The sequence below is a fragment of the Anabrus simplex genome, chromosome 5 (genome assembly GCF_040414725.1).
Source record: "Anabrus simplex isolate iqAnaSimp1 chromosome 5, ASM4041472v1, whole genome shotgun sequence".
In the NCBI taxonomy this organism is placed as follows: domain Eukaryota; kingdom Metazoa; phylum Arthropoda; class Insecta; order Orthoptera; family Tettigoniidae; genus Anabrus; species Anabrus simplex.
Genome location: NC_090269.1, coordinates 179,998,857 through 180,026,190, shown reverse-complemented (window position 1 = coordinate 180,026,190; position 27,334 = coordinate 179,998,857). Strand labels below are relative to the sequence as shown.

Sequence of the window (27,334 nt, the reverse complement as noted above, 5' to 3'; positions counted from 1 at the left end):
GCTTCCAGCTGAAGTGAACAAGAGAGGTCTTAGGAGTTCAAAACCAAAAGGGCATGTTATGTTCTGAGGTCCAATGTTCCACTCTACTAATAGCTTGTTGTAATTGTTGCTCTGCAACTGCCATACTTTGTGAGCTATAATGCAGAGCAAAATTGTCCACATATAGTGATGATATTACTGCTGAACCAGCAGCAGTGACAATACAGTTTATAATACCAATACAAATGGTCCGTTACTGGACATTATAAATTTTCCAGCTAACTCATTCCTGGTTGCCAGCGTTTCGCCCCAGTGTGCTAAGTTGGGCTCATCAGTTGATAAATAGCACACCCACCAAGATTCATGGCTAGGGCATATCATGGAGGCTACTGCATAGGCTACTTGGAGCCACCGGCAGTGCCAATGCACTATGAGAGATTTTGTCTCATTACCAAAAATTGATCACCTGGTGGCCAACAAAAGAATAACAGGAAAATGGTCACTGTCACAGAGGTCATTGTGTACATCCCAGTGAAGCATGCGAATGAGTGCATGGCTGCACAGATGGAAATTCCTGGAACCAGATACATCTGCAAAATTACTTGCTAGATGGTTAGCTAACATGTGTAGATTAGTTACGATACTGCCTGTAATGGAAATTCCCGGTACTGAGGAAGGTTCTTGTGCTCCCAAAATACATCAAAGTTAAGTCCACACTTGGGATGACAGTGTGTAAATTTTGTAAATGCTACCGAATTGGCCACAGTTCGCTGCCTACAATAGCGTTTATGAGCACATCGGTCTTTTATAGCTGCTGCAAGATCTTAATTCCGGCATGGAACGAGTTTTCGTCGAGGAGTCCCAGAAAATGATGGAATAGATTCCTCAGCAGAAGCAAGAATAACTTGTATGATGTGTTCACATATTGTTAAAGACAGCTAGTAATGTGAACTTTGGCCAATCAGCATGTTTAAGAATCCATTGGGAAGGAGCCTTGGTGGATTTCTGTTTCAACAAAGTAAGAATAATGGGGAAACGGTCACAGTCACAGAGGTCATCGCGTACATCCCAGTGAAGCATGGGAATGAGTGCATGGCTGCACAGACCAACATCAATGCAGGAGAGGGTACTGTGTGCAATGCCAAAATGTGTTGCTTCCCCTGTATTCAAAATGAACAAATCCAGCTCCTCTAATAACTGTTCCAATTCCCTTCCTCTGGGGCAAGACATTTCAGAGAACCATATAAGAGGCTGGCCTGGTGGAAAATAAACATTATGAACCGTTGTTATGACAGGCAACGAAACACGTACCGCCGCTGCCTCCTGCAGGGTTATTAGTGGAACCTTTTCACTGTAGGTTATCAGAATGAGCAAAAATACCAATGCCCCTGGAAGCCCAGTTAGCATAATCCCATTCTGTCGAGTATAGTCTAGAACGTCTCAGGACCGTATGGTGACCTGGTCTGAAATTGGTTTCTTGAATACAGACTACACTCATCGCAAACTGACTGATTAGCTGGCGCAGTTCAGAAAGATGCCTGTCATAACTGTTAGAATTCCACTGCAACAGTGACATAGTGTGGACTTCTTAAAAAATGTTAGGTTTTAAGTGGCGAGATGCTACTTAACCTACACTGACATCCGCATCTGAAGATGGAGATGGAGATAGATATACCCCCTGAACTTCTTCGACTTTTTCCGGCGGTGGGATTTCCTCCTACAAGGGAGTGCACAAGTTTTACAGCAGGTGTACCTACTGGCGCTGACACAGACCCACTGGAGGGAGGGCATGTATCCCTATTTGCAGGATGGGAGGAGCACCCGGTAAAGGCGTTCCTCTTCCCCACCTTCTTTTCTTGTTTAGACAGGGTGGGAGATTGATTCTGAGTCCCAGTTGATGATGACGCCTTCACCGGCTTGGGTGCAGCTTTCACCGACCTCTTGGGGGAGACTTGGTTTTCCCCTCTTGCAGTGCCAGTGTAGGTTTCCCAACTGGCACAGGCTTGTTTGTGGTTGAAGGCACAGGAGCAAATGCTGCCTTGGGTAAAGTGATCTTCTCAGGTGTTGCTAGAAGGAAAGATAAGACCGGGTAAGCTCTGTGCTATCATGCTGAAATCTAGTGTCTTGGCAGGTGCATTCATGGAATTAAACTTATGGGGCACTTCCTGATATGAAAGAGAATCCAGTGTCTTGGTCTTCCAGATCTTTTTCTGAGATAGACTGGACAATTTCTATCTCAAGAAGAATAAAGACCAGGGCAGTTAGTGCACCTGTTGGAAGGTATGCACTGTTCCGTGCCATGAGCTTCTTTTCCACATGTACCACACAGATTGATATGAACAATGAGATATCATGTGTCCAAACCTTCGACATTGATAGCACCGCACTTGAGGTGAGATGTACAGCCTCATATCACAAAAATAGGTAGTTACCTTGACTTTCCCTGGTCAACACCGACAGTTTGAAGGAGACAATGAAAGCAAGTGGCCAATGTGTGCGTGTAATGCGTCAGACATATGTCTCGCCACGGTTCTTCATGTCTTCCATCATCAAGTCGTAGTGAAAGATGATGACGCGAATCATATTCAAGGTATTGTGTTCTTTCAACAAAGTAGAAGCACCTGAGCAACCGATCTGCTTGGAGTGTAGTGCTTGTCTTGAAGAGCAAATTACCACTGCGCTTTTTTTTCTTTCCTTTTTCAGATCCTCAAGTTCACCATATGAAGGGTCGGGGGAAAAAACCAGGTAAGTCACTTTTTCATCGAAATTGAGATATTGTTACAGTCCACTTCAGAGTGATCATGCGCATCTATTGAGAGGTCGAAAATGGAAAAAAAGCAGGTGAGTCAGGAGAAATTAGCACTCAAAGTTTTGCGGTTACGGGAAAAAGCTAGAGAAGTCAAGCACAAAAGTTGCTTTTTCTCAAGTTGCACAAATATTGACTCTCCTGCTTTTTTTCCCCTGACCCTTCATATACACCTTCAATGTATTGAGTGAATAGAATAGATTTCACCAGCTTGAAGTCTTGCCCATTGGTTTTAGTAGTGACCAGGAACCTAGGAAAGCTGGATTCCAAATTCTCATGCTGCACTTGTTCCCAGAAGATTGCCCCCTGAGGGAATTGAAAGGTAAGGACTTGGTTGGTGACCACCCTGGACAGGCTTAGAACGTTTACTTCCAGTCATGCCCAAAATCATCCTCGCCACCTGAACCAAGCAGTTAAGGCAATAACCACTTGGTCGTAGCAAGTATTGCCCAGCGTCTGATGTTGGATGCTGCCCAATACAGGCTGACAGAGGAAATGAGCACTAGAACTCCCTCAAATCACCCGCAAATGTACCCCATAGCATATACAGAGTGATAAATATATACAAAAAAAATTAATAATAATTTGCTCTTCTGGCATCTGGCTGCGCGGGGACCTGTGTTGTCAGGCGGATACTACTGCTGAGTTCATGGCGCTTCCGCCTGATGGGCTAGGAATACCATCTGGGCTTTCGAGCGTAATCACACACATAAGAGGCCCTTCCCCAAGCAGCTTGCACATCAAATTTTGATTTGGTCTACAATGAACCCTCAGGAAAAAATAAAAAATAAAGAAAGGACCAATGGACATATGACCCTTTTAGTCGCCTTACTTATGGATGGATTCAGACCTCCCATCCAGAGGGGGTACAATTCATTGTACCAAAGTCACAATACATTTCCGCATGAAGGTTGCCCCTTTCAGTCGCCTCTTACGACAGGCAGAGGATACCGTGAGTGTATTCTTCATCTGTGTCCCCCACCCACATGGGAGTGGTTCAAACTGAAATAAATTGGAAATTTTCCAACAGATGATATACATACATTGATAAATAAATGTAATCAGCAAAAAAATTACAAACCGAAATTCAGTCAATCTGAATTATATGGATGTTTGTTATGACAGCAACAGAAATTTCTTCACTTACAATTCTGGAACAGATCAGTGAAAACACAGTCTTCTAGACCAAAAGTTACAGAAATGATCAACGTCAAACAGAAATATGTCCAAATATGCAAAATGTTTATACGTGAATTAGCCACTTGATGTACTTTGATGGATCTCTCTGTCCTGGCTCTCGAATGCACTCCGGTACAAAGACGGATCTCTCCGTCCATGCATAGTGTTTATTTCTGGACCCTCTCCGAGCCGGTTTCCTTTGTGAAGGGATTTGATATTAGTAAGATTGACAGATAGAAGCACTGTTTTATTCCATTGATGTATTTGATAAACACTTCTGTGCAGTTATTCCATGGAAAGTATAACCTGTATCTTAGCAACCTCATCGTAAGCGAAAACATGGCTGCCTCCACATTGAGTGATGAAGCGATTATAAGGGAAATTTTAGGAGTGACATTGATATAGGAAAAAAGCGACAAAGAATTTAGTGGAAGTTGAAGTAGTGAAATTGATTCTTGTGACAGTGACGTGAGCGCTGGTAGGGGTGAAAAAAGTGCTCTTTTGCTGCCATATGTGTCACTGAATTTTAGGCCTATATCTGATGCCACACCATCAGCTTCTAATCATATTTTACACAATAGCGAATGAAACTGGGAGCACTAAGTAATACTCCGGAGTATCATTCATGCATCGCAACTGGTGAAATAAATAGTGTTGTTCAAAGGCACCTAGGACAATGCCCAAACGAACTGCAAGTTGTGAAAGAATTAGAAGAATTTTGGGAACGTCTAAACAAAGAGACAAATGCTTATGCAAGTAAATGTCTTGTATCAGCTGCCTAGTATATAAATAGGGTAATATCATATGAAAAGGAACACTGGTGTCCTGCATCTGTGGATGATATGAAGGCCAGATTACCTTGAAGAGGTAAAGTTATGATGGCAAGAAGAAGTTCAGACACAATCTTCTTGTTGACTACAATTGTGGAATGGGTGGTGTTGATTCCCATGACCAGAGACTCGCATCATTCCCCTTGATGAGAAAGTACAAAGGATACAAAAAATATACTTCTACATGCCTGACATGACACTTCTGAATTCATCGCCACCTCAACCCTGACAAGAAGCGAGTGGCTTTACCAGCTTCCGGATCAATTTGGCCGAACAGCTGTTGGCACGTTGTGACCTTGCCTAACTATCCACGAGGACGCCCAAGCCCTGCGTATACTCACTGAGACTTCAGGGGAGGCATTGGGGACACTTCTCGACCAAAATACCCCCAACAACGAAGAAGGTTATCCCATCACGGAGATGCAAAGTCTGCAAAAACTCGGAGTCTGAGGAAAGAATCTTCGTTTGAATGCCACTGGTGCAAGGTGATGCTGCAGGTAGATGACTGTTTTATGATCTACCATACACATAAAGACTTTACAAAGTACATCTGACAGTAGTTTGGATATTTCCTCTCATTAGGTTGCTGTAAAGCATTCTTTTTCAGTGTTAGTGATAATATCATGTAAAGTAACGAAAATAAATGGTACACCAAGGCATATATAAGTTCAATTAAATGGTATGTGAATGGGTTAATACAGAACATAAGATTACACAAGAAATATGCTCTTGAATATTTACATCAAACAGCTCTTGACTTTAACAAGTAGAAGTGTTGAGCAGTTTGGGACGTGTAGCATGTATTACTGGCGCAAAAATTATGATGGACTTTGTTCAAATTGTACTAGATAATGACTATGTTAATGATTTCAGCTTGGGTGACTTTGATTTAGAAAACAAATATTGGAAAAGCTGTTAGCTAAAGTGGCAAAAGCAAAGGAGATCAATAGGTATGTTCCTGTAGATTTTGAGGGAGGAGTCAGATATGTGGAGTGAGGATTACAAAGAGACAAACATAAAACCTCATAGATCCAATGATGAACGGCGGGTGTTCAAACACACACAGGACTAAATGAAGTGATATAAGAAATTGTTCCTTCACACGATGGACATAGCTATTTACAACAGTCTTGTCATTTGGAGAGCCCAAAATGTGGGGAAGAGAATGACTTCTCTATTTCTGTCTCGCGGTAGCACGCGGCCTGACATAAGAGCACCAAGCGCCACATCCAATCCACACAGGGAGTAAAAAGTTGTTGAAGCCTTTGCCCTTTAGGCTTAAAGAGAGATATTTCATCTCCAGGATTCCATCCATAGATAAGAAAAAAAAGTATCCTAGCTAACGATGTGTGTTGTGCCAGAAAAAAGATGTTAGGAAGAGCTTAGGAACAATATGTGCTACCCTCGTGCTTCAACACCTGTTTCGAAGCATACCATACTAAACTCAATGTGAAACGCACACATTGTATTAATATTTTAAGGTAGGTATTCTTTTCCAAAAAAATCAGTAAAAGAGGATGCATCTGGATGTGCTAGCAGTAAGTGATATTCGGTTACGGGGACATAATGAGGAAGAGGTAGGAGATTATAAAGTGTACTTGACGGGTGTCAGAAAGGGAAGGGCAGAGTATGGGGTAGGGCTGTTTATCAGGAATACCATTGCACACAACATAGTTTCTGTTAGGCACATAAATGAGCGAATGATGTGGGTAGATTTGGCAGTTGGAGGAATTAGGATGAGAATTGTCTCAGTGTATTCACCATGTGAGGGTGCAGATGAGGATGAAGTTGACAAGTTTTATGAAGCATTGAGTGACATCGTAGTCAGGGTCAACGGCAAGGATAGGAGAGTGCTAATGGGCTATTTCAATGCGAGAGTTGGAAACAGAACTGAAGGATACACAAGGGTGATTGGTAAATATTGGGGAAGATATAGAAGCTAATGGGAATGGGAAACGTTTACTGGACTTCTGTGCCAGTATGGGTTTAGCAATTACAAATACATTCATCAAAAATAACGCTATTCACCACTACACATGGGAGGCTGGGAGTACCAGATCCATAATAGACTATATAAAACAGACTTCGAATTCAGGAAGTCTGTTAGGATTGTACCAGTTTTCCGGGCATTTTTCTATGATACAGACCACTATCTGATCTGTAGTGAACTAAGTATCTGTAGACCTAGGATAGAGAATGTGAAATCTGTCTGCAAATGAATAAGGGTAGAAAATCTCCAGGACGAGGAAATTAGACAGAAGTACATGGATATGATCAGTGAGAGGTTTTGATAGGTAGACAGTAATCAGGTTCAAGACATAGAAAGAGAATGGGTGGCATACAGGGATGCTGTAGTAGAAACAGCCAGGGAATGCTTAGGAACAACTGTGTGTAAAGATGGGAAAAAGTGAACAAATTGGTGGAATGATGAAGTGAGAGCAGCTTGTAAACATAAGAAGAGGGCTCACCAGAAATGGCTTCAAACAAGGGCTGATGCAGACAGGGATATGTATGCAGATGAAAGAAATAGAGCGAAACAAACAGTTGTTGAATCCAAAAAAAAGTCATGGGAAGATTTTGGTAATAACCTGGAAAGGCTAGGTCAAGCAGCAGGGAAACCTTTCTGGACAGTAATAAAGAATTTTAGGAATGGAGGGAAAAAGGAAATGAACAGTGTTTTGGGTAGTTCAGGTGAACTCATAATAGATCCCAGGGAATCTTCCTGGGGTGTTGCTAACAGCCAAGCTCATGAGGAGGAGGAAAATGATGTTGGTGAAATTACACTCGAGGAAGCGAAAAGGATGGTAAATAAACTCCATTGTCATAAAGCAGCAGGAATAGATGAAATTAGACCTGAAATGGTGAAGTATAGTGTTAAGGTAGAGACAAAATGGTTTTATAGAGTAGTAAGATTAGCATGGAGTGTTAGTAGGGTACCTTCAGATTGTTCAAGGTTATGAATTTCATAATTGGTTCCGTATTGAATTAAGATTACATATAATTTGACAAAGTTTACTGTATTGAGTAGGTGGAATAAACTTTATAAAATTATATGTACCTTCAGATTGGACAAAAGCAGTAATTGCACCTATCTATAAGCAAGGGAACAGGAAGAATTGCAACAACTATCGGGTACCTCATTGGTTAGTATACCAGGCAAAGTATTCATGGCATCTTGGACGGGAGGGTGTGATCAGTGGTTGAAAAGAAGTTGGATGAAAACAAGTGTGGTTTGAGACCACAGAGGGGCTTTCAGGATCAGATTTTCAGTATGCACCAGGTAATTGAAAAATGCTACGAGAGGAATTGACAGCTGTGTTTATGTTTCGTAGATCTAAAGAATGCATATGACAGGGTACCGAGGGAAAAAATGTTCAGCATATTGGGAGATTATGGAATTAAAGGTAGATTATTAAAATCAATCAAAGACATTTATGCTGACAATTGGTCTTCAGTGAGAAATGATGGTAGAATGAGTTCTTGGTTAGGGTATTTACATTGAGCTCGATAGCTGCAGTCGCTTGAGTGTGCCCAGTATCCAGTATTCGGGAAATAGTGGGTTCGAACCCCACTGTCAGCAGCCCTGAAGATGGTTTTCCGTGGTTTCCCATTTTCACACCAGGCAAATGCTGGGGCTGTACCTTAATTACGGCCACGGACACTTCCTTCCCACTCCTAGTCCTTTCCTGTCCCATTGTCCCCATAAGACATATCTGTGTCGATGCGATGTAAAGCAAGTTGCAGGGTACTTACAGGGGTTAGACAAGGTTGTAATCTTTCACCTTTGCTGTTTGTAGTTTATATGGATCATCTGCTGAAAAGTATAAAGTGGAAGGGAGGGATTCAGTTAGGTGGACATGTAGTAAGCAGTCTGGCCTAGGCTGACGACTCGGTCTTAATGGCAGATTATGCCGAAAGCCTGCAGTCTAATAACTTGGAACTTGAAAATAGGTGCAATGAGTATGGTATGAAAATTAGCCTTTTGAAAACTAAATTAATGTCAGTAGGTAAGAAATTCAACAGAACTGAATGTCAGATTGGTGATACAAAGCTGGAACAGGTAGATAATTTCTAGTATTTATGTTGTGTGTTCTCCCAGGATGGTAATATAGTACGTGAGATTGAATTAATGTGTAGTAAAGCTAATGCAGTGAGCTCGCAGTTGCAATCAACAGTATTCTGTAAGAAGGAAGCCAGCTCCCAGATGAAACTATCTTCACATCGGTCTGTTTTCAGACCAACTTTGCTTTACGGAAGCGAAAGCTGGGTGAACTCAGGATATCTTATTCATAAGTTATAAGTAACGGACATGAAAGTATTGAGTACGATTGCTGGCACAAACAGGTGGGAACAATGGCAGGAGGGTACTCAGAATGGCGAGATAAAGGCTAAGTTGGGAATGAACTCGATGGATGAAGCTGTAAGCATAAACTGGCTTTGCTGGTGGGCTCATGTCGTGCGAATGGAGGAGGACAGGTTACCTAGGAGAATAATGGACTCTGTTATGGAGGGTAACAGAAGTAGAGGGAGACCAAGACGACAATGGTTAGACTCGGTTTCTAACGATTTAAAGATAAGAGGTATAGAACTAAATGAAGCCACAGCACTATTTGTAAATAGAGGATTGTGGGTCATTTAGTAAATTCACAGAGGCTTGCAGACTGAATGCTGAAAAGCATAACTGTCTATAATGATAATGTATGTAATACAGTAAAATACAATAAATATTTGATCAAAATAATTTGCGATAAATCTACGTCCTTAATGCGTGGTAGGCATTTTCTACTCAACGACAATTTGTCGTCCATAATGTGCTTCTAACTCTACTGGTCTCCACATAAATTGAGTTAATCAGCAATTCAAAGCAGAAATTTTGGATGGGCATATGTCCCAAGGCTCTACCCAATATATCTATTCAGAATATCTCCAAGATTTTTTCTAGTCTCACTCTCCTCTCCCCTATTTAGATTCACTTGTAATACTTCTCTTCCAAAAGTTGGATATTTTTCAGCTCTTAATAAATGAGGTAAGTTATTTTATTTCTAAACCATGTATAACATTTAAAAATTTGGAGCAAGCTTTTAGGACCAACTACCCTATTTATAAGATAAATGACATATCTTACTGTAACTACAAAACGTCGCTACTCACCTGACAGTTCCATGTCTTCAACCGGCTTTCGAAGCTCTCGAACCAGTTCCAGTTCCATCCTACGCTGTTCCATCTTTCGTTCCTTGCTAGCCATCTTTTCAGCCCGCATTTCTTGGCGTTTGCGCTCTCGTTCTTCCAGGCGCTTGCGAGACTCTAAAGCCTTCACTAGCATCATGTGTTGGCGGCGGCGCTCACGTTCCTATATATTGTAGCCAACTGTGATTCACTTTTTTACCCCATCTAGTAAAACATGCCCATGTTGTGCAACTTGCATGGAAAATTGATTTTTAAATTACATCTCCGAGAGGAAATTAATGATGAATGATACTGGTTATACCTATAATTTATTTTGAATACATCACTGACATCATATTAGTGTAGCTTATGATATTAAAGCTGATAACGTTCCCTGTAGTTATTTCCAAGACAACATCTTGCTCAACAAGGAGAAAAACAATACATCAGAAGTAACTTAACATTAAGTTAATTATCCTTAGAAAAACAAATATTTAAAAAGGAATACTTTGATGATTTTTTGAAAAAGACAAAGATGTGAGAAACTAAAGTGTAAATACAAAGTTAGAGAAGTTAATTGTGGGATTTAACTGGGAGAAATTTTAATTCCTATAGTTCAAAGAACAGTTTTACTTTTGATTATACTTTAATACAAGTAAATTACATGAAAAATAAAATAAAAATAATAAACATGTATGTCTGTGCCTGAAATAATAATAGATGTGTATGTCTGTGCCTGATAAGTAGATCACCAAATTCGTTCCTAGACATTTTCCTGAGTCTACATTCTAGAACATTCATCTTCCCAAATCCTCATTCCACGTAGGCTTTTATTTAATTTCCATCTTCTCTTTAAAAAATGTATTTTATTTCCATTTTCTCTTTACAAGTAATGTCCAAGTGTCCAAAGATAATCAAGGTGTGTTACTGGCTGCATAGATCTCATAGTCGTGAATGATAACTTGCATTCATATCTGGACACGTCTATCCTATGTGAATTTTGCAATCATAGTCCGAGTTGATAAATATGACATGTATAATCTCATTAAATCCTCTTTAAAATAGCACCTTGCCAATACATCGTACATGTTTCAAGAACAACAAACATTACTACCTCAATGATAATATACACTTATTTCATTTTTCAAACTCTAAATTTAAAACAGAGCTTTTATTTTAAATGATTTACAATATCAATGAATAAAACTATGTAACAATTTTCACCTGCTTAGTCATTTAAAAAGATATATATTCAAAATCATAATATATTGATTGACTAGCTAATGTATCCGTGCTTTGCCACGGGATTCTCAGAAAGACTGACTTGGTGGTTTTCCTGACTGAATTCAACATAGGCCATTACAAAAACGTCAGTAGAAATGTAGCGATTGAAAGCAATGTTATCATATAAAATACTCGATCAAATGAAAAACCGCACACTTTCTCACTTTCAACGAACAGTACTACGGTGCCGATCTGACCGTCCAAAGTTCCAGAGCTGGAACAACCAGGTCGCAGACTGCCATGAACACTCCTTTGTCATTATTCCATTGAATATGCACACTACTCATTCCAATCAGTGCCTCAGAGTAGGGATTGAATAGCTCGAACGCTATGATGAACCAGTGGGTTACGTACCTGCAGTATCAGAAAATGTATGAACCAGAGGAGTGGCATGTTAAAGAAGAATGTTTTCCAACTAAATAGCTATTGCCCGCCAATGTTCAGTCAGGCTGTTATACTCGGTACGCAGTAGTAATCCCATCTATCGGAGTTGAGCGGCACGAAGAACATCACAACTAACAATGGTCAATGTAAAGTTATTGTTGATCAGTGTTACGCGCTTTGGATATTGTAAGCCTTCTGATATACCACTCTTATCATAGTCAGTACAGTAAAACTGAATGAAATATAAATAATCGGAAATTGTATTGTCTATAACTTTTGTTATGTAGTACTGTACTTTTCGATAGCACCAATAACATAGGTACCAGTACTTAAAAATTAAATTTTAGGCGCCTTCCCGTAAACTACCATTTCATCTCGGGAAAATAAAATCATTTACAGCTTAGACTGTAGTTTCTTATTCCCCGACTCTATATAGCGGTTTTCATTAAATTCTGTTAACCCATTTTCTCGTGGCTCGGCGTTGATATGGACTTAGCAACAAAAATACAAATTCATTAATATCTGTGTTATCAGAGCTGGTACGGTAAAAATGTATAAGACTTTACATACCGATTTTCATTAAATTCTCTTCAGCCGTTTTCTCGTGATGCGTGTACATACATACAAACAGACAGACAGACAAACAGAAATTACGGAAAAGTAAAAAGTACATTTTCTTGTTACTATGGACATGACCGATACAGAAATACCATTCTCTTCAAATTCTGAGCAATGTACAGACAAAACTCTTATTTTATATATATAGATTGATCAGCGACTAAACTGTTTATTAATGGTACATTTTGCAGTACTAACATACAAAATATTTATTACTAAGATCATGTTCAATCAATCAATCAATCAATCAATCAATCAATCAATCAATCAATCAATCAATCAATCAATCAATCAATACTGATCTGCATTTAGGGCAGTCGCCCAGGTGGCAGATTCCCTATCTGTTGCTTTCCTAGCCTTTTCCTAAATGATTTCAAAGAAATTGGAAATTTATTGAACATCTCCCTTGGTAAGTTATTCCAATCCCTAACTCCCCTTCCTATAAATGAATATTTGCCCCAGTTCGTCCTCTTAAATTCCAACTTTATCTTCATATTGTGATCTTTCCTACTTTTATAAACGCCATTTAAACTTATTCGTCTACTAATGTCATTCCACGCCATCTCTCCGCTGACAGCTCGGAACATACCACTTATTACAAGTGATGAAAATCATTTTTCGTCCGTATTGAAAGTTTCATAAACTGTATATAAGGATAATATCTTTTGTTTATTTCCACCTATTCAGTACATTACAAGAAGTTGGCATTTACTTTAAAACATTATTCAGATGAGACATGTTTCGCCTCTCACTGTGAGGCATCTTCAGTCATTATCAAAAACCTTATTATTTTACCAGGCATCTGGTTAAAGATATTCAAAAATGTGTTTGATGATTATAAGAGAGGTAAGATTTACGTTAGTTATAAACATGTTCATGAAGTAACTAAAAATCCAATATATTGATAAAAACATATGTAGTTCTTTGTCGAATAGGACTTGTTTGATTCTACTATAGTACGAGAAGGTGGCTTGAAGCCGTAGTCATTATTAGATGTCTAATACATAGTGGAAGGCATAAAATATCAGTTCTATGAGAATATACATTACATACAAATGATACTAAAAACTAGTGGATTCAAAGATAGTACATATAAAATGTTCAATGAAATAACTGTGATCTAATAAAAAGATAAACACATATGTAGTTCTTTGTTAATAAGGACATTGTAAGATTGTACGGCTTAAAGCCGTAGTCATTAATAGATGTCTAATACATAGTGGAAGGCATATGAAATCAGTTCAATGAGAATATATAATACAAAACAATTGGTACATAAAAACTGGTAGATTCATAAGAGGTACATTACAAATGCTTGACAAAATGGAATGTTTTTCCTTCATATATTTTTTATACTAAGCTGTATATTTTGACTTATATCTTTTTACCATATATTTAGCAGTTATTTGACCTACATTTCAAACTTTGACTACGGCTTTAAGCCATCAACTGTCTTTTATAGTCACATGACGCCTTCATTTTTAAATGTACCTCTTATGAATCTACCAGTTTTTATGTACCAATTGTTTTGTATTATATATTCTCATTGAACTGATTTCATATGCCTTCCACTATGTATTAGACATCTATTAATGACTACGGCTTTAAGCCGTACAATCTTACAACGTCCTTATTAACAAAGAACTACATATGTGTTTATCTTTTTATTAGGTCACAGTTATTTCATTGAACATTTTATATGTACTATCTTTGAATCCACTAGTTTTTAGTATCATTTGTATGTAATGTATATTCTCATAGAACTGATATTTTATGCCTTCCACTATGTATTAGACATCTAATAATGACTACGGCTTCAAGCCACCTTCTTTTACTATATAGTACAATCAAACAAGTCCTATTCAACAAAGAACTACTTATTGTTTTTATCAATATATTAGATTTTTAGTTACTTCATGAACATGTTTATAACTAACGTAAATCTTAACTCTCTTATAATCTTCAAACACATTTTTGAATATCTTTAACCAGATGCCTGGTAAAATAATAAGGTTTTTGATAATGACTGAAGATGCCTCACAGTGAGAGGCGAAACATGTCTCATCTGAATAATGTTTTAAAGTAAATGCCAACTTCTTGTAATGTATTGAATAGGTGGAAATAAACAAAAGATATTATCCTTATATACAGTTTACATACCACTTAGTCGAGCAGCTCTTCTTCTTTCTCTCAGTTCTTCCCAACCCAAACATTGCAACATTTTTGTAACGCTACTCTTTTGTCGGAAATCACTCAGAACAAATCGAGCTGCTTTTCTTTGGATTTTTTCCAGTTCTTGAATCAGGTAATCCTGGTGAGGGTCCCATACACAGGAACCATACTCTAGTTGGGGTCTTACCAGAGACTTATATGCACTCTCCTTTACATCCTTACTACAACCCCTAAACACCCTCATAACCATGTGCAGAGATTGGTACCCTTTCTTTACAATCCCATTATGTGATTACCCCAATGAAGATCTTTCCTTATATTAACACCTAGATACTTACAATGATCCCCAAAAGGAACTTTCACCCCATCAACGCAGTAATTAAAACTGAGAGGACTTTAACTCACAACCTGACTTTTAACCCCGTTTATCAACATACCATACTGCTGACTGAATACGTCTGCCTTTTGAAGATCCTCACATACACACTCCCCTTGTTCATTAATTATTCCTGGAATGTCCTTCTTGGAACCTGTTTCTGCCTTAAAATACCAATACATACCCTTCCATTTTTCACTAAAATTTGTATGACTGCCAATTATGCTTGCCATCATGTTATCCTTGGCTGCCTTCTTTGCTATATTCAATTTTCTAGTAAGTTCCTTCAATTTCTCCTTACTTCCACAGCCATTTCTAACTCTATTTCTTTCCAGTCTGCAACTCCTCCTTAGTCTCTTTATTTTTCTATTATAATAAGGTGGGTCTTTACCATTCCTCACCACCCTTAAAGGTACAAACCTGTTTTCGCATTCCTCAACAATTTATTTAAACCCATCCCAGAGTCTGTTTACATTTTTATTTACCGTTTTCCACCGATCATAGTTACTTTTTAGAAACTGCCTCATGCCTACTTTATCAGCCATATGGTACTGCCTAACAGTCCTACTTTTAAGACATTCCTTTCTATCACATTTATTTTTAACTACCACAAAAAACAGCTTCATGATCACTAATACGATCTATTACTTCAGTTTCCCTATAGAGCTCATCTGGTTTTATCAGCACCACATCCAGGATATTTTTCCCTCTGGTTGGTTCCATCACTTTCTGAATCAGCTGTCCTTCCCATATTAACTTATTTGCCATTTGTTGGTCATGTCTCCTGTCGTTCGCATCTCCTTCCCAATTGACATCTGGCAAATTCAGATCTCCTGCTACAATCACATTTCTTTCCATGTCGTTTCCCACATAGCTGACTATCCTATCAAATAATTCCGAATCCGCGTCAGTGCTACCCTTTCCCGATCTGTACACTCCATATATATGAAGTTGCCTATTATCTTTAGAAATGAGCCTTACACCTAGAATTTCATGTGTCTCATCTTTAACTTTTTCGTAGCATTCAAATTCTTTTACCAGAATTAACACTCCCCCTCCCGCCATTCCTATCCTATCTCTACGATACACACCAGTGCCGTGAGAAAATTTCTGCATCCATTATATCATTTCTCAGCCATGATTCAACTCCTATTACAATATCTGGTAAATATATATCTATTAAATTACTTAATTCTATTCCTTTCTTTACAATACTTGTACAGTTCAACACTAACAATTTTATGTCATCACTACTTGATTTCCAGTTCCCTGTTCCCTTATCACCGCTCTCTAGGCCATCCCGTTTCCCTGAATGTTACTCCCTATTACCCTTCCAAACAAATTTCCTAACTTATACGTACCACTGCGGTTTAAATGAAGGCCATCCGAGCGCTGATCCCTATCTCCTACCCAGATTAAATTAATTTATAACAAACAATCTGATAAGAGGATAAGCTGGTCTAAAAATAAATAAGGGTATTAGTGAAGATACTAGAAAAGTATGAAAGATCATATTAAAATGACCAATTATATTTTATCCTCTTTAAGATTTTTCCTTATAAATTAAATTTATCAGTAAAATCATTTAATCTTATTTAACAACATCTTAGTAATGACTATTTAATATTGTAAAAGTAGGTAGTAAGAGCTCAATAACTATGATATTATTAGATTATGTCCTCTTGAATGCCATATGTTAACATTCTGTATGACTCATCGACGATCATTTAGAATACACTGATACACAAGATTGATGTGGGCGCATGGCAAACAGCTGGGAATACATGGGGTATCCATGGTAGGTGCAAGACAAAAGGAGAAAAAGTTGAACAAGAGAATCCAGAATTCAACAAGCAGGCAACAACATATATTTTGAGTAAGCAAGCAATAACAACAACATAAACAAAGAGGACAAAAATTTAGTCTATTCTGAATAAGAGAGAGACAAAATAAGATACAAGTAAGCTAACAATGAAGTAGGCCAGGCACATAGAAAGTTGTTATAAAGGTAATGTGGACAGCAAAGTAGACAGGCAGAGCATTCAGTCGGTTGATGGCGGCTGCCAATAGCAGATAGAAGTGATGATACAATGCGTAAATGACAAGGTAAATAGAAGTAAACTGACATATTCTTCTGGATAGTAGCGGGAGAATGTTACAATATGTTAAATGTTAGTACTTCAAAATGCACCATAAATAAACTTCTTTTTCACTGATATTAAGTCTTGCTATAATAGTTCTTTTAAAATTAAACTTAACAAATTGTTTTATTCATTGATATTGTAAATCATTACGGTATATAAAAGCTCTATTTTAAAATTTAAACTTCGACAAATGAAATAAGAATAAGAAATAAGAAGAGGCGAAACATATCTCATTATATTTAAACAATGTTTTAACTCATATGTTAACATTCTGTATTGTATTGAATAGGTGGCAAAATAATAAATATTTGCTTATATACATTATAAATGCTATGTTTTGAGCAGTCAGTGGAGAGTTGGCATGGAATGATATAAGCACACGAACATCCCTCAAATCCTATTATATTAGTTATACGTCAACACGGAAATGAAAATCATAATGATAAGTTCGTGAATAAGCTTGAGTGGGGCTTTTAAAAGTAGGAAAGATCATAGTATGAAGATGAAGCTGGAATTCACGATGACAGATTGGAAATATATCTGAGAAGAAATGTAGTTTTGTTTTCAGAAGGAGAGCTTATCTAATATGTACCGATGTACACAGACAACTGAAACAGCATATCCTATCTGCAGGCTTGAAAATAAATAGCCTGCAAAACTGACTGTATTTGCACTGTTAATACTCTAAGTCTATGAAAAGCTTATTTCTGCAGTTTCAAAGCAAGCATCAAGATACTTAAGTCATTACAGGACATAAACTGCTTTCACTGAACCTGGAAATAATAATAATGACATATGGTCTCTGAAGAGGCCTGGTGTAGGTCTTTGTATAAGGACCTGCACGTAGTGAGAATGGGGACCCTACTTATGATGAATTCTAATGCTGAAGCCATTGGAAACCATTGGAAGCCCTGAAGCATTGGAATTAAACAATGAAGGTTAAAATCCCTGTACCAGTCAGAATCGAACCAGGGAATCTCTGGAACAAAGGCCAGCATGCTAACATTGTAGCCATGGAGCCAGACAACTTGGGCATGGAAGTGACACAATCCATACTTATACTTCACCTGATGCATACATAAATACAGATGATGAAGTTTCCATATGTGCTCCAGTGAAATCCAGAGAATGAGAAAGTGTATCTGAGATGAAAGAACTGTTATCAGAAGAAAGCAAGGACAACAATATCATCTACCCAGTGAAATTCTTTCCAAAGTGGACACTTTCCATCATGCCTTACATACCTCAATATAAAACTGCCATCAGTTTTTGTGGTTTCCCTATAACTGCACAATGTTTGGTAGTATTATTTGAGCATCTGAATGAAAACTTAACAGGCACAGGCAACATTTACAATTATTGTTGGGTTAATTGACACACTGAATACAGTTGCAGGAATTTTTGTTCCCATGAGCAGCAGTTAGATATTCTTGAATTTTTCTCCAGAAAATTATTTGAGAGTGCCTTTACTATGTACAAGATGTATTACGTACCCATAACAATTTACGGAGCAGAAACTTGGACAATGACAAAGAAGGATGAGAGTCGAATACAGGCAGCCGAAATGAAATTCTTGAGGACTATGATACAGAAGAGTAGAAGAGACAAAATAAGGAATGAGAACATCCGGGAAGAAATTGGAGTGGAAAAAATGAATGATAGAATAGAGAAGAGCCGACTAAGATGGTCTGGGCACATAAAGCGAATGAGCGACGAAAGAATGCCAAAAAAGGTGATGGAAATGCAAATCCAAGGAAGGAGAGACCATGGACGACCACGATTGCGATGGAAGGATACCATCCAACGCAGCATTATAGAAAGAAACCTGGACTGGGACACAGTGTTGGAGGAGGAGTGGTGGAAAGACCGAAGAAAGTGGAGAGGAACCATATTTGCCCCTACCCGGCTACAGCTGGGTAAAGGGAAATGATGATGATGATGATGATGATGATGATGATGATGAGTGCCTTTACACATCTTGTTCTTCCTGTAATGTCTTATACTATAATAATGTAGCTGCTAATTAAAAAAATGTTAGTGTTCACTTAGCACAAAGTTTGTTTTAGCCTACACTCTTGATTTTTTTTTCTCCCTGCCCCCAAACAGATTCATGTTATTGCAATCAAAATCAGTCATGCATGCGAGGTACTTGTTACCAATGGACCCAGTACTTTTAGTTCAAGTATCACATACAGAAGGCTGAACCATGTAAGTTTTCAGGCATCAAATGAGATTAAATATATTGCAATGTATTCATATCATATTTTGAGTAAATAAAGAGTTTTAAAAGATATTCATGTATGACATACTGCAAGTAACATAATAAAAAATGTTGAAACTTCAATAAAAAGAATATGGGGAAACACTGGGCACTGTATTTGAAAGTTTAGACTTTATCAAGAGTCCTTTGTGTGGTACAAGGACACACAAAGTCAAAGGAAATCATGGATAATTAAGGTTCCTTATAGTACATGCTTCAAAGAAATTTCCTGTATTACAACATCATAAAAGTTAACATGTACATCTTCGCTACAAAAATAGTAATATTTAACACCAATACAAGCTGCACAAAATGGGGACAAGTATTTTAAGAATATGGCATTGTCTGGCTTATGTGTCTAATCTACACCAATTCTAAGAAACAAATAACTACCAGAAACTTTAGCAAAATACAAGAACTAAACTACTAACACAATATGAGGATATTGATAACTTATGAAACTACAGTATACATAAGTTTCTACTCAAAATATCAATTATGATGAACTTATGTAATTAATATGTTACAACTAAACTATATATTCCTATACACTCAAATATTCAAAAAAATCAACAACACTATGCATTAAAATGTTTCTTAATTTATACGAATACTCATTCTTCATCTGGGTTACCGAAGTTTTATGTACATATTGTACAGGTTGCCCAAGTTTCAAACACATCGCAGTATTCATTACCAAGGTGACAGAAACATACCTTCTCAATTCAAAGTAATCATTCCCACCAGATTACTAAATATTATCAATTCCATGCCAAATTTCAGGATTGCACCAAATGGACTTTTCTTTAATCTCCAAAAATGTTTCCATCTCAGGGATTAAACCTATTATCTACCACTGATCAACTGAAAGAACTAACATTTCAAATATACTGCAGTATTCATTATCAATGCCAATGTTATGTGTTCTTGCCTCTTACCCAGAGGGCCTAGACCCCATTGCTGGCCAGTCCAGCAATTTACATCAGCGCCTTTCAAATGCCCAAAATCTCACACGTGCAAACTGAGGCGCAGAGGATCTGTGCACTGTTCATCAGTCTGACTAAGCTCGGTTCGGACCAGTGTTTTGCCTCGGGACGACTAGGCTAAGCTCGGGTCAACTCGGTTCGGATGGTGGAGCATTTCAGAGCAAGTGAGGAAGGGGGAGATGGGTGGAGCAAGTGAGACAGGAGTAGGGAAAAAGAGAGACGGCACTATTGCTGAAAATCGAGTAGTCGGGGTCTGCAGTCTGATGAACCTAGGGAAGTCGTCTTTCATACTTTGCGCTGCACAATGCACCGGTGCATGCACCTGGAGAGGCCCTGATTTATATTTTGAACTGAAGGCTGGAGTGAGGTTTATTCAGCCTTATGAGATCAATTAAGGAGCTGCCTGATATGAGAGGCAGCAGACCCAGTCAAGAAAACCAAGCAACATGACAAGAATGTAGAGATGCTTACCACACGGCATCCAGTTTCTGCAGGCCCCATTTGGGCAACAGTTATTTTGACAGGCAAAGGTCCTAATGGGCTTCTACATCACAGACTTGTTTGTTATTTATTATCAGCAAAGATGTTAAACTGCCTAGAAGGAATAACAATATGTTGGATTGAGTAGAGATATTTCAGTCCATTCCATAATGAATATTGCAATGTATTTTAAACATCAGCAACTGGTATACAATGTACATGAGAAAATTAAAACAGGAACCAACCCACACAAAGAAGCAATTTACATGTTCCAATTACTGTTCATTAGTACACTTTACTAGCTTTTATCACAAGGAATGAACTGTATCACACACTTTCCATGATTATTATTTACATACCAGGTTCAACACACAGATCACCTATTGTAGTGACCTTATGCACAGTGCTTATAAAGCCTTTTACTGTGAAACCTCATTAATGTGCTCTCACTTTTAATGCTATCCCATTCATTACACACACTTTATATGGCCTGTGGACATTTCATATATAATATTCCGTTTAATATTACCCTTTTACAACACTTCCAAATCTCAATAAAAGCACTCCTTTTCAGATCAGGAATGAGTAAAAATTCTGTATAAACCCTCTGATCAGCACTGTTCAGGAAGGGATGTACTTAATGACTTAATGGTACCTTCTTTACTGTCAATGGTATTTAGCACTTAAAAGAACCCTTGTCGATACAAAAGTTGGGAGATGTTAACTTAGGGGATTTTGTGTTGATTGGTAATGATCTAATGAAGTTAGAAACCTGCGATGTTGATGAAATGAATGCGGATCATGCTGGCGCTACAGTCCAAGATAAAGACCACAAGGAAATTGAATCTACAGAGGTAAACATCCCCACATGAAACAAAACCCTTAGAGCAGTAAATCTGCTTTAAAAATACACTAGTATTGCTCCTAGAAGTGTATCAAGTGATGCTAATAGTTGCTTGAACCGCATAGAAAATATATAATTCTGCATAATATTATCCTCTTATAATTTCTGAATCCTGCTTATAGCACTCTTTTTCAGATCAGAAATTAGTAAAAATTCTGTATAAACTGTGGAACTTGTAATGTTTTAATAGTATTTAATGATAAAATACGAGGGCAGATCGGAAAGTAATACACATTATTTTTTTTCTCCCCTGTTATTGCATCTGGGATGTTGAAAATTCATGACGATATAGTTTGAAGTTTGCGCTACAGAGGGTATTCTGTTTTCATGTGCAGCTCTAGTGAGAGAAGCCTGAACTACAAAACAAACATGGCGCGCATGTTACTGTCGTCCACGTGTGAAGAACAGCGAAGTGCAGTTTGATATTTGGGGGCTAAAGGGCATACACCGAGTGAAATTCACAGGGACATGTGTGTATGGAGACAACTGTCTGGACTGCAGCAATGTCTTCAGGTGGTGGGCATTCTTCCAAAATTTTGAACGACCAGCGTGTGCATCTGTGAACCTTATCACAGACGTTCAACATTTCCTATGGAGCAGTGTATGACAATGTTCGTGAAACGTTGAAATTCCGTAAAATTAGTGCTCGCTGGGTGCCTAAGAACCTGACAGACAACCACAAGGGCCAACGAATGATGACAAGCATGGATCACTTACCATGTTACGCTGCAGAAGGGCATGACTTTGTGAGAGGATTCGTTACTGGTGATGAGTCATGGGCATACCACCACACCCCTGAAACTAAGCAGGTGTGGAGTGGAAACATGCTGGTTTCCCAGTACAAAAAATTTCAAAGTGACTCAATCTGCTAGGAAAGTGCTTATGACAGTGTTTTGGGACATGTTTGCTGTGTTATTGGTGAACTTTGCTGAACACAGTACCACTGTAAATGCTGCAGCCTACATTAAAACTTTGGTGAAGTTGCGTCGTGCCCTTCGTGACAAACACCACAACATTAGTGCTGATGGTGTCAAACTTCTTCATGACAATGCTCATTCCTACGTTGCTGCTCCTGTTCATGAGAAAGTTGCCAAATTTGGGTGGGAGGTGCTCCAGCATCCACTATACAGTCTGGACCTGGCACCATCGGACTTTCATCTGTTTGTTCCCATGAAGAGTCCGACTCGTTGGCTGAACGGTCAGCGTACTGGCCTTCGGTTGAGAGGGTCCCGGGTTCGATTCCCGGCCGGGTCGGGGATTTTAACCTTAATTGGTTAATTCCAATGGCACGGGGGCTGGGTGTATGTGTTGTCTTCATCATCATTTCATCCTCATCACGACGCGCAGGTCGCCTACAGGCGTCAAATAGAAAGACCTGCACCTGGCGAGCCGAACCCGTCCTGGGATATCCCGGCACTAATAAAAGCCATACGACATTTCATTTCCCATGAAGAAATTCCTGGCTGGCCAATACTTTGCGACAGATGCGGAACTAAAATCAGCAGTCTCCAACCAAACGGGCTTTTACAAACAGGGCAAATTAAAACTGATACCACAATAGGAGAAATGTGTTGAGAAACTTGGTGACTATGTAGAAAAGTAGGTCAAAGGTTTAAGTTCATTATTGTGATTTTTTGGTTTTGGTACTTTTTGGGAAAATATTTATTGTGCATTACTTTCTGATCTGCCCTTGTAAATTTCTTATGAAGTGGTATCAAAATTGTTTTTCGTGCATCACAAATATATCTCGTCTATAGCACTCTCCCATTTACGAGGACAGTTTGAAAAGTTCTCGGAATCACCGCTAGATGCCAGTGCTAGAGCAACGAGGTTCCCGCGCAATAATCACACATCCTTTGTGAGTGAACACATGGCGCGTCAGTGCTCTAGCTGCAGGAGTGTGGTAGTGATGACTCTTTGTTGTTGTTCCCGCGTAGTGATTTGTGACAATAGGAAAAACTGAGATTCGAGCAAAAACTAACAGGATACGGAATTAATGGGCCTCTCCTCTCATGGTTTGAATCGTTATCTTAAAAATCGCCTGCAGATTGTTAAAATAAGGAATCTTTTTTTTGGCACCTATTATTGTTACCAGTGGAGTTCCTCAAGGGTCTCACCTTGCACCCTTACTTTTTACTCTCTACATAAATGACATTAAAAATATACTTAAGAATTCTGAATTGCTTTTGTTTGCTGATGATGCAAAAAAAATTATGCAAATTAATGGTCCACTTGATTGTTTGAAACTTCAAGAAGATTTACATCATCTGGAAAAGTATTGCATTCAAAATGGATTGAAACTTAATCATGAGAAATGTAAAATAACACAGTTTTTAAAAACAAGAAGATAATATCATTTCAGTACAAATTTAGTAATAACAACATTCTAACTCCTGGTTCACAAGTTAATGACCTTGGTGTTTTATTCAGTTATAACCTATCGTTAATTGCGCATATTGAAAATATTTGTAAGAAAGCATTTCAAAGATTGGGTTGCATTACTAGATATTCTAGAGAATGTTCAAACTTAGCTACCTATCGATTACTGTATGTGTCTATTGTACGCCTTATACTAGAATACTGTACACCTGTTTGGAACCCTTCTCATCAGACCTCTATCCATAGATTAGATTCAGTACCGGTACAACATAAATTTCTTCGTTTATATTAATTTAGAGCAGAATTCTCATATGATAATGTTGATTATATATCCTTACAACAGTCTTTAAATATGCATAGCCTGTCACAACGCCGTGAATTATTGGATACACTCTTCATTTTTAAATTGCTTCATTCCTTGGTGAATTGTCCACAACTCCTTGCAAAAATTAACGTACATGTACCAGACAGACGCACAAGGTTCAAGAATACATTGTCTACAAATTGGCATAGAACTAACTACGCATTCAATGGGCCAATTGAACGAATGTCAAGATCTCTAAACAAACTGGATATTGATATATTTAACTGCTCATTGTCAAAATTGAGAAATCAATTACATAATCTCCAAATTTGATTATTACTTTCCTGTGATTACTTGTAATATAACCTGTGTATATATCTGTACATATTTTTCTACTTATACTCCATTGAACTTTCTTTTTAGTGTGTTTTGTTTATTCTTCTCTACTGTTATGTAAAATGGTATTACCATTAATAAAGTATTAAGACACATTAAGAGCAGTGATTAAATACTTTGTAAAGAAAGGTATGAAAGCAAAGGAAATTCATGCCGACTTTCAGAACACACTGGGGGACTCTGCTCCTTCATTTTCAACTATTTGGTCGGGAGAGCTTGGATGATGATCCGCGTAGTGGACGGCCAAAAAGTGTTACGACCCCAGAATTTATCGCAAAAGTGCATAAAATGGTCATGGATGATCATCGACTGAAAGTGCGGGAGATTGCTGAAGCTGTAGGGTGTCTTCTGAACGGGTATATTATATTTTAACCAAAGAATTGGGTATGAAAAAATTATCCGCAAGATGGGTGCCACGGCTCTTGACATTGGACAACAAACACACCAGATTGGAAATGTCCGAACAAAATCTGGCCCGTTTTCAGTGCAACCAACAAGATTTTTTGTGCCGGTTTGTGACTACAGATGAAACTTGGGTCCACTACTATACCCCAGAGACAAAACAGCAGTCAAAGCAGTGGAAACATGCTGATTCACCACCACCAAAGAAAGCAAAGGCAGTGCGTACGGCCAGAAAGGTCATGGCCTCAGTTTTCTGGGATGCAAACGGCATTCTGCTTATAGATTATCTTCCTACTGGCCAAACGATTATGGGGCAATACTATGCAAACCTCCTAGACCAACTACAGGAAAAGATACACGAAACAAGGCCTGGTTTGGCAAGGAAAAGGGTCATCTTTCATCAGGACAACGCTCCGTCGCACACAAGTGTTATTGCCATGGCAAAGCCTCATGAACTGGGGTACGAATTGTTGCCACATCCACCTTATTCACCTGATTTGGCACCATCAGACTTTCATCTATTCCCCAAGCTGAAAATTTTACTTGGTGGATGGAGATTTTCTACAAGGGAAGAACTGACAGCCGAATTGGAGAGGTATTTTGCAGGCCTGGAGGAATCTCATTTTCGAGATGGGATCAAGGCATTGGAACATCACTGAACCAAATGCATTAGTCTACAGGGAGACTATGTTGAAAAATAAAAGCAGTTCCACCGAGGTAAGATACTTAATTCTAGTACATTCCGAGAACTTTTCAAAGCACCTAAGTATTACGCGTTTAAGAACAGTCTCTAAAGGAGTGTATTAATAGGATTTTACTGTAAACTACTTGTATTTACATTTTCACAGCCGGTAAACCACCTTTTAATGTGTTTTGATATAGTAAGATACAATATAAAATAAATGTGAAATCAACAATTCCTTAAAATAAAGCTTCTGTGTATGATATTTTTACTCTGGAAACTTAAAATGAAGGTTTTGTTAATCCTTGGACTGCCTGCAAATACTGTTGACTGTTAAGCTCTAATACCTGGAGTTAGCCCAGGAAGCTCTATAGTATAGAGTATATTGGGGTCCTACCAAAATTCTAGATGGTGAAAGACAACTCAGTAAATGCAATTTAAGTGATAGGAGAACACTAATGACAGAACAATATGTTCATGTATGTTCTATGATTTCCATCAACAGTGTTACAGATTCATAAACATGACTTAAGTTAATTTTGTATATTTTCTTTTTATTATTCTGATTTTGCATCAGTAAAAATTTATTTTATTCTATGTACCCTTTAGTCTATAGAACACTGACTATAGTAGCGACTATACTACAGAGCGGCCAAGTCGGTTCGATTTCTGATTGTCTGCGCTTGGAATTGCGCTTGATCCACCATATTCTTCCCTAGCACTGTAATGAAACACATTGTTTTAATGGTCATAATTCAGAGCTGGTGAAAATGCTTGGTGGTTGTGCATTTGGCTGTAGTAACAGGTCAGAGAAAGGATTTATCATGAAGGAATTTCCCAGGGATCCAATTTCAAGGAAGCAATGGGCTGCCATGGTTTAAGGAGAAGAGTGGTCAACTGACACATAGTGTTCGTATGAAATAAGTCCATAATACTTAACGTTTTTTAAAGGTAATCCAAGTACCTACAATATACTGTAGTTTTGTGAAATGGCCAGCATGTTATTTTATTTCACTACGCAAACTTTGAGCCACATACATGGGAAAAAGTACTAGAAGGTAGAAAAAGAATTCTGAAATGCAATGCCATTTTCACAATTTTCTCTCACCGAGAGCCTCTGAAAAGACAGAAACCTCCCATCACTCAGACACCATACATTAAAAAAAGATTTGCAGGTAAAGAGGAGAATACGCCATTTTGTAATCTACCAGACTAGTGTTCTCCCTAGGACCTTTTTAATGGGCACACCGCCCTGCTATTTTTACAGGCCGCTTGGCTAACATAACCTAGATATGTGCAGTTACATAGGACTAATATTATTGCATATTTGAGTCAATGGGTGTTGCAAATTAAAACGTAAATACTGTAAAACGGTTTATTTACATGACAAATCTTCATTATTGTCAGCGTAATTGCATCAGTTTAACTTGACTATCACATTGTGTCGTGTGCGAACGATGTCTGGAGTAGCGTGGAATCTCATGAGAGCACGCAATTCCGCATGAGGTTTCAAACCCGTATGGTACTCCACAACAACCAGGTAGTAAGCCCCGGTGTTACATGATTATAAACGAGTTGTGGAACACCAGAAGTTAGAAATACT

The 27,334-nt window shown here is 38.3% G+C and overlaps 1 protein-coding gene across 11 annotated transcripts in view; it reads right to left on the bottom strand.

Annotated features, from left to right (window-relative positions):
- tou (toutatis) overlaps positions 1–27,334 on the bottom strand; it is a 1,002,029-nt gene that overhangs the window by 194,585 nt on the left and 780,110 nt on the right. For all 11 annotated transcript variants that reach the window (XM_067147191.2, XM_067147194.2, XM_067147190.2 and 8 more), the window contains one exon: positions 9,946–10,144. In XM_067147191.2, the coding sequence (XP_067003292.2) occupies positions 9,946–10,144 (199 nt within the window). The remainder of the gene's footprint in view (positions 1–9,945; positions 10,145–27,334) is intronic.